The sequence below is a fragment of the Camelina sativa genome, chromosome 5 (assembly GCF_000633955.1).
Source record: "Camelina sativa cultivar DH55 chromosome 5, Cs, whole genome shotgun sequence".
Classification (NCBI taxonomy): Eukaryota; Viridiplantae; Streptophyta; class Magnoliopsida; order Brassicales; family Brassicaceae; genus Camelina; species Camelina sativa.
Genome location: NC_025689.1, coordinates 1758737 through 1766507, shown reverse-complemented (window position 1 = coordinate 1766507; position 7771 = coordinate 1758737). Strand labels below are relative to the sequence as shown.

General features: G+C 36.0%; 2 protein-coding genes and 1 long non-coding RNA gene across 5 annotated transcripts in view; 1 reads left to right on the top strand and 2 right to left on the bottom strand.

Annotated features, from left to right (window-relative positions):
* Window positions 1–2725, bottom strand: part of LOC104784876 (lysine-specific demethylase JMJ25-like) — a 7359-nt gene extending 4634 nt beyond the window's left edge. Inside the window, exons 1-7 of one of the 3 annotated variants that reach the window (XM_010509972.2) lie at window positions 2142–2725; window positions 1886–2010; window positions 1661–1760; window positions 1412–1550; window positions 1254–1317; window positions 398–1145; window positions 176–263 (exon numbers count right to left, since the gene is read on the bottom strand). In XM_010509972.2, coding sequence (XP_010508274.1) covers window positions 176–263; window positions 398–1145; window positions 1254–1317; window positions 1412–1550; window positions 1661–1760; window positions 1886–2010; window positions 2142–2537 — 1660 coding nt within the window. In that variant the 5' untranslated portion in view covers window positions 2538–2725. Of the gene's footprint in view, window positions 1–12; window positions 264–397; window positions 1146–1253; window positions 1318–1411; window positions 1551–1660; window positions 1761–1885; window positions 2011–2141 lie in introns of all 3 variants that reach the window. The other 2 variants (XM_019245634.1, XM_010509973.2) reach the window with 2 other exon arrangements.
* Window positions 3524–4967, bottom strand: LOC104784874. Its single transcript, XR_767283.2, has 4 exons — window positions 4716–4967; window positions 4262–4329; window positions 3874–3952; window positions 3524–3711 (listed from the first exon to the last, which is right to left on the bottom strand). It is a non-coding gene; the product is annotated as an uncharacterized LOC104784874 (long non-coding RNA).
* Window positions 5549–7169, top strand: LOC104788768 (putative F-box/LRR-repeat protein At5g25860). The gene is made up of 3 exons (XM_010514550.2): window positions 5549–6545; window positions 6653–6793; window positions 6918–7169. Exons 1-3 carry the CDS (start codon window positions 5553–5555, stop codon window positions 7167–7169), a joined length of 1386 nt encoding a protein of 461 aa, XP_010512852.2. The 5' UTR covers window positions 5549–5552.

Sequence of the window (7771 nt, the reverse complement as noted above, 5' to 3'; positions counted from 1 at the left end):
TAAGCAATATATGTCTTTGGCCCCATGTCTGGCTTCAAGCAATTTTTAGGCAGTTTGACAGCCAGATTCAATGGTCCATTATCAGGGTGAGTGTACTGCTTCAAAGGCAAACTGCATAAGAACTCCATCGCATGACGTGGCAAGTTTTCTTCGAAGGCCTTAGATGGAGGCCAATCTTTCAGTTTCCTAACTTGTGGCCAACCCATTCGATCATATCGGCCCTTAATGTATCCGGTAAAGAAGTCGCGAAGATTAGTCTTTACCTGCATCCGTTAAAAAGTCATTAGATAAAGATGAGCACAAGTTACTAATCTGAAGAGAAACAAATGAGCCATATAACTACTATATATACGAAAAGATAATGGGCCAAACACAAATTCATGGAGGAAAAACTGACCTCACAGAAGTCCAGACAATCAGTAGAATGAACATCTAGAAGTGTTTCATGATTGGTGTTGCGTATTTGACGGCAGGCACGATACGTTACCATTGGTTCCCAGCTAAAACCAGATGTAGCCTCAAGCACATTCCTCACAATCACAGGCTCACCTTTTACCCAATGATGTTGAAAATGCTTCGAGTCATCTTGTTGAACATCTCTTACACTTGGACAATACAGAAAATTGTCTTCCGAACCTTCTCGACAAGCAGCCTTTAACAGTTTACCATTTTCCATGTCAATATGACCATTAGAGTTAAAACAAGGGCATTGCTCCAAAACAGTTTCAGGTAAATCCAAAAGCTCGCTGGCATCAGCAAGTTTTTCTACTTTCTTTAACAAATCAGATACCCAACCAAGAGGAAGTAGGCGTTTCAACTTTAAACCCTCAGCACCACAGTGACAAGTAATGATTCCAGCTTCATTTGCTTTCCACAAAGATGGGTTATTCATATGGTCTTTGCAAACCGGCTTATCATCATCTGGCTTCTCAATAGGCTTATCATCATCATCCGGCTGATCAATAACTTTGCCTTCATCTCCATGTTCATACTCTAAACCTCGGTTAACATAATTCCAGGACACATCCTCCTGACATGCCTCAGCCTTTCCATTGCGGATCTCAAGGCAACATGTAAGGCAGATATCACAAGTACAGGCCGAGCAACTCCTATGGAGATCAAAGATCGAAGTCTTGCAGATATCACTATATGCCCAAAAGAGTTAAAACAACAAAGAATCAAGTTACCAACAGCCTTATGACTTAAAAACTATGTCAAATTTATTGAAACAAAAATATCAGGGTAATATATACCAGTATAGTCTTTCATCAGGGAAAGATTCAGCGTCTAGGGGCCTCACCTCTTCAAACTTCAGTCCTGTGTGAAATTAAACAATATTAAGATATATTCTTACTCCTTGAAGGTAATCATTACTTTCAACAAGTAGAATCACAATAAGCATGGAAAGTACCAGATATCTTGGCCTCAATTTCCATCTCAGCAAGTTGTTCATCAACTAATTCCTTCATATGTGGGAGAAGCCATCGCAAAATATATTTAGAGCATTGAATTTTGGCGTCCTTGCTGACCTCGAGATTCGGATTTATGCCCTACATGGATTGCATTCTCAAGTAAATCATTCATGCTAAAGGAGCTCAGATAAATTAAACAAAAACATAGAAAAGAATCATCAAGCTAGCAAGATAGGAGAAAAAATTACGTGTATCTTATTATCAAGACGCAAACATCGTCTGCAACAGCAAATACCACAGCAGAATGGGCATTTACTGGCAACATCTTCGTGTGGTATGTTTGGGTACCTGAAAGTAGTGATTGTGTTTCTCAGTCTTGTGGGGAAAAAACAAAAAAAATAATCCAACACAAAGAAGAAAGAAAATTGCTAAAAATGTTAGGATAAAAAAAGAAGAGCAAACATAAGACATACCAAGTTTTCAAGCAAGGGAGACAAAAACGTTTCGTCTTGCAGTTGTGACACCGCACAACATACCCTTTATCATTCCTTTGACATTGATGACACAGATTGGACTGATCTGCACTTCCAGCATTCTCCTAAAATATATACACCCCCAAAAGTAGTGGGATTACTAATTTTAAACCAACGATTGATGATAATGAGAAAACAAAAAAAAAAAAAGACCTTTTTTTTTAATATATTTTTACAAGAGAAATCAATCACTAACCGTGTTGTTAGATCTGTTCCTCGATCTCTTGTTCGGCTTAGCTGGAACCTCACCGTCGTCGATTTCATCCTTGTTATTATTAGTCCTTTTCCGAGTCCTCCTCGCCCCAATCGTAATCTGGTTTCCAGAATCCTCAGCAATTAAGTCTTTTTCCGAGTCCGAGTCCTCCTTGGTGGTCTTAGCTGAGGCTGTCTCCTTCACACCACCTTCGTCGTCGTGTACCTTCTGCTGTGTCTTTCTCGGAGCCCTCTTTCGCTTATTGGATCCATGGTCTTCGTCGTCGTCGTCAGTGACAGGGTCAACGTAATTCGTCAACTTCGTAGAAGCTCTCCGAATCCTACGGCCGCGACCGTTCGCTTCTTCAACCACCATAGCAACATCCTCCGCAGAATCCATATCGGAAATATTAAAAACACTCTCACACTCTCCTCCTCCTCCTCCTCGGCGGATCCCTCCTCAATCCCCCCCAACTAAACAGTAACGAAAAACCCTAGACACCCGGGAGATTTTACTGTAGGACTTTTTTTTTTTTTTTTTCGTTTTGTTTTGGAAACTGAATGGTTCCGATAAACAAGTTTTGGTTTAATTTTTGGTTCTAAATCAAATTTCGCCAGTAAATAGCCCCCCATTCTTTCTTTTTTTAATTCCTCACAAAATTAATTAATTTCTTCTCTCGTTCTTTCTAATTATCTTTTTTTTTTGGTTCAATCAATGTCACAGTTGACCCGGTCTGGTTTAATGGGTTTGTATTGTACTACCAATACTAGTATTTGGCCCGTGCATACGCACGAAATTATTATTTATGATCAAATAATATGTAACAAATTAATAATTATACATTGTTTGCACTATAATCAGTTCAATTTGGCAAAAGTTTTCTGAATCCAATTTTGCTGTAATCAGTTTTCGAAGAGTTATTATTTTTCAATATGTTACGTGTTATGTCTTTTTTTCATCTATTTATTTTTTTGTGTAAATTGGTGTCTTTTTTCTTGGTTCGTATCCTCTTTGTTCCAAAGGAAAAATAAAAATCATTTAATTAATATATTTAAGAGCAATTCATACATCCAGATTAAAAATAACGAATATAAATGATATATACAGCAAGTAAGCTTTGTATTTATATTTTGTTAGTGCCTAATATTTCGCTTTTATCTCAACTAATTTGTCAAACTTGTTATGCTTTTTTATTTTTTATCTATTGTGCCACCGAAGCATAACAAACCTACATACAAATATAAAAACCATTTTTAGTATAAATTAAATTCCAACAATAACGCATAACTTTAGAAGAAAAAACATATGGAAGTAGCATCAAATATTAAGATGGTTGCGAACAAAACTTGGCTTGAGACCAATTTGATAGAGGGTAAGAGAAAAAAAAAGAATAAATATTATGAAGAAGAATTCAAGTACAAAAAGACAAATCATACTTATAATTTGATGAAGAGCAACATTTTTATCAAATTGTTTCTGCAATAGGTTGATTTCATTTTGACACGTTGAGTTTTGATTCCAGGACTAATTTCCTATCTCTCTCTTGCTGCAACTGTACTTGTAGTCTTCCCACCTAGAGGAAGGTAAAACACACTTTCAAATAACTAAATTTAGACATTCAAAGATATGAATGATGTAGGAAAAAAGTCCATATTACGAATAAAAAATAAAGGCTTATAAAATATGTCTTAGAGAGAATAATTGAATTTGACTGTGTGTGAAATAGAAGACTAACCTTGTGGTTGTTGTTGTTGTTCCATTTGGTCTTGTTCTTCTCACGCATAGCAAAAGACGAAATTAAAGTCCTACCTGTGCTGCAAAATCCCATAAAACAAACAAAGATTTGAGGATGAGTTACTTACTATACTTAAATCATTTCATATGCATGAACCCAAAAGTGGTGCAGTGAAATAGATATCATATGACCACTCAATTGTTCCTAGAATCTTTAAGAAAATGGACTGGTATGTTAGTAAGGAAACAATGACAGAGAAGTGAGCCACAAAAACTGAATTGTAAATGTTTCTCTTTGGCATAATTAGAGAAACTAACAATGACATGGATTCGAAACTAAAAATAATAAAACTTTTGATATTGAGATCGATTAAAGAGTTGGATCTCACCGATTGAATGTGCAGGAATCCTTGATTGGAGAATTTTTTTTTGTTTCATGGGCCTCCCATCCATCTTCCTATGTTACCATATCAAAACGAAAACATAAATGAGATTAAAGAAGAAAATAAACAGATTAAAAAAAAATACTCACTGATGATGAATTATCCTTTTAGCCAAAAGTTTTTCAAGTTCATTGATGAAAAAACATAGATATTTTTATCGATGATGGAGTATAATATCCCTCAAGCTAGTGGTGGAGAAGCAATGCGTCTTCAAATCATATTAAGAAGAAAGAGAGAAAGTTGTAAGAAATTTGGGGATAATAGAAACAAATGCAGATAAATTTGAGAAAGAAAATTGGATGTCATAGTTGTATAAAAGAATTGCAAAAAGAAAGACATGAGATTAATGAAACCCTGAAATCTGATCAGAATTTGGGTTCCTCCATGGTGAGGATCATACCTTTTTGTCAACAGTTTCTTATCCTTCGTTTTTCTTTTGACTCAACTTCGTCTCCTTCGCTTTCTCCCTTTTCCATTGATTAGATTTTAGAATATATGAGTTTTGAACAGAGGACAAAGCAATTAGAGGAAAGTATGAATATGAATTTTTGATTAACTGAGAATTATATTAGTAACACTTTGTTAAAACTCAAGATCGTGGAGAAAAAATAGAGATAATGGGGAGAAGGAGTTGAAGAAGATATTTTATATTATGTCGTGTTAAATGGAAAAGATTTAGTTTCTTTCTATCTTTTGGATTTTTTTTTCACACGATCTGTTGTAATTATTTTACTTTGATTTTTAAAAAATAAAAAATAAATCTGATGTGGGTTAATTTGGTTGGACATGTGACTTGTGCTTTATAGGATAAAGGATTATTAGTAGACCACTAGAGCCGCAAAGAACACGACCCCATTTTACTTCTTTAAATCTTTGCCAAACTCGTTAATTAATTTAGGTCAAAGCACTTGGGAAAAGCACGATTTAGGTCAAAAAGGTACGACTCATCATCTTCGAAATTCGAATCACAAACTTAGTTGGGGTTTAGAGTTTACTTGGGGGGACACTAGATAGGAATAGAATACAAAGTGTTTATAGGAGAAACAACTAACCTTTAGAAATTACCCACATCGTTTTTATGTTGAGGTTAATATGGAAGCTTCTTAGCTGGGTATTGGGTTAATTAGGAGAGTTTTATAAACCTTAACTCTGTTATCTTCTTATTAATTACTTTGATATTCTTCTGTTTGATTTGAGCTCATATCATTTTTGACTGCTAGGCGGGCTTGTGGATCTCATGGACTCCAAAAAAGTGAAATCTGGCTCTAGAGATGCAATCATCAACTCGTTTCCAGATGAGATACTTGCTAAGATCTTGTCCTTTCTTCCTACAAAACGAGCTGCTTCTACATCTCTTATCTCCAAAAGGTGGAGGTATTTGTTTCCATTGATGTTTCAACTCTTTGCATCTCAACATCATTTACTTTTCGACTACTCAGATTTAGTTTATCCCGAGGAGGGTAAAAGAGAGAGGGGAGATGTTCATGAGAGCTTCCGGGATTTTGTGGATAAAACCCTTTCGCGTTGCAACTCCGTAAAGAAACTCTCACTGAAATGTCCTCGTAGTTCTCCTACTACCGAAACCGACCAATGGCTACGCCGTGCCCTGGAACTAGGTGTCGTGGATCTTGATCTGCGTATTCCATTATGTTTCACTAGTTGTTGGCAAGTAATGCCTACTAGTTTTTTCACAATCAAGACGCTGGTTAAGCTAACTCTAGAAATAGAGCGGGGTCCACATCGAACCCATATTTATGAAAATGTGTTTCTTCCAGTGCTAAAGAGTCTATTTCTCCATGCAGTTTATTATACCTGCGCCACCTTGTGTGATAAGTTTCTTCCTGGTTGTCCAGTACTTGAGGAATTATTCTTGAATTACTGCAGTACCCCACTTTATGAAAGATCAATATACTCTATATCCCACAAAACCCTCAAGAGACTCACATTGAACTACAACAACACTATTCCCCACTGTCGCATCATGCGATTCAACACACCGAGTCTTGTTTACCTCGACTTCTCTGGTTCCGCTCCTACTCCCTGTTCTACTGCCAAATTCGTGGATTCCCTTGTTGAAGCCAAACAAGATGTTTTCTTGGATTCCAATCCCAATTTAACTGAACAAGACGTCGAACTGAAACGGCAATATGAAGCTTACATGAATCTATGTACGATCATGCATTGGATGCGCAACGTTAAGACCCTTTCCCTGGCTTCTGCTTCTGTTAAGGTCTGTATCTTTGTTTGATAAACTCTCTTCTTCCTTGTCTTATTAGTATCATTTTTCTGGTCTGATCATGATCACTAGTTTGTTGTTTGCTGTCTTGGTCGTTTCAGTATATGTATTCAAGATGTGTGGCATTACCTTTCTTCTCAAACCTTGTTAAGCTTCATTTTGAGAGTAATACACAACAAGGTTGGGAAGTGCTTCGGCGGATGCTCAACAAATCTTCAAAGCTAGAGACTTTGATCCTCAAGGTGTCTAAATTTAAACTTAATATATAAGCAAAATATAATCAATCCACATCATCCTTGCGCGTCAAGTACTACATACGTACCATCCTCTAACTCTGTATATATATGTTTGTGATGGTTGCTCCAGGGCTTGCGCTGTGTAAGTAGTGAGGGAGTCTGCATTGATCGAAATGAAGCAGTGAAGGTGTTGGAGATATATGGGTTTAGAGGAAGTGGTAGAGAAGTGAGACAAGTGAAGTGCTTTTTGCGGGAAATGCAGTGTCTACAAGTGTTGAAAGTCGAAACTGATGCTGATGACTACAAGAAACTGCTACTCATGAATTACCTAATTCTTGGCCTGCCTAAGCGTTCATCTAAATTAAAAATCCTGTTCTTGTGATCATTCACATTTCCTTGTAGTTGAATTTGGGTTTGGGTTTAGGTTTGATTTGAGTTTAAGTTTTTTTTTTTCGAATTTTAAGATTTCGGATATGGTAGCCTGACTACCTGACTTTTCGTTATAGAGAAAATGAAGTTTATGTTAGCTAGGAGCCTTCTGTCGAGTGAGTCCTTTGTGCTCTTAATAGTTAGTTGGAAAGCTACACCAACTATTTATCTTCAAACCTTTTTAGTTAGGGAGTAAAAAATAACCATTGCTTATTCTGAATTGCATTGTATCTTATATGGTTAAGGTCGATGCAGACTTTGAGAATTGTAAAATTAAGTAGAATGTCAATCAAACTAAATCAGCCATGCTTTAAAACAATTAAGTTTAGAATGAATCATCTATTTGTTATGAATATGTAGCCAAAAGTATTTTAAGTGGGTTGGTTTTCCACTAATCAAAGATATTTAATCGATGATAATGATGTCTTCTGTTAGCAACATCTCAACTTTTTTTCTTATGTAATTAGAATTTTAGTTTTAATTTGACTTATTTTATTTTTACCAACTGATTTTGTATTTAATTAACTGTCTGAAGTTCGAAGTTGACAAAAATAT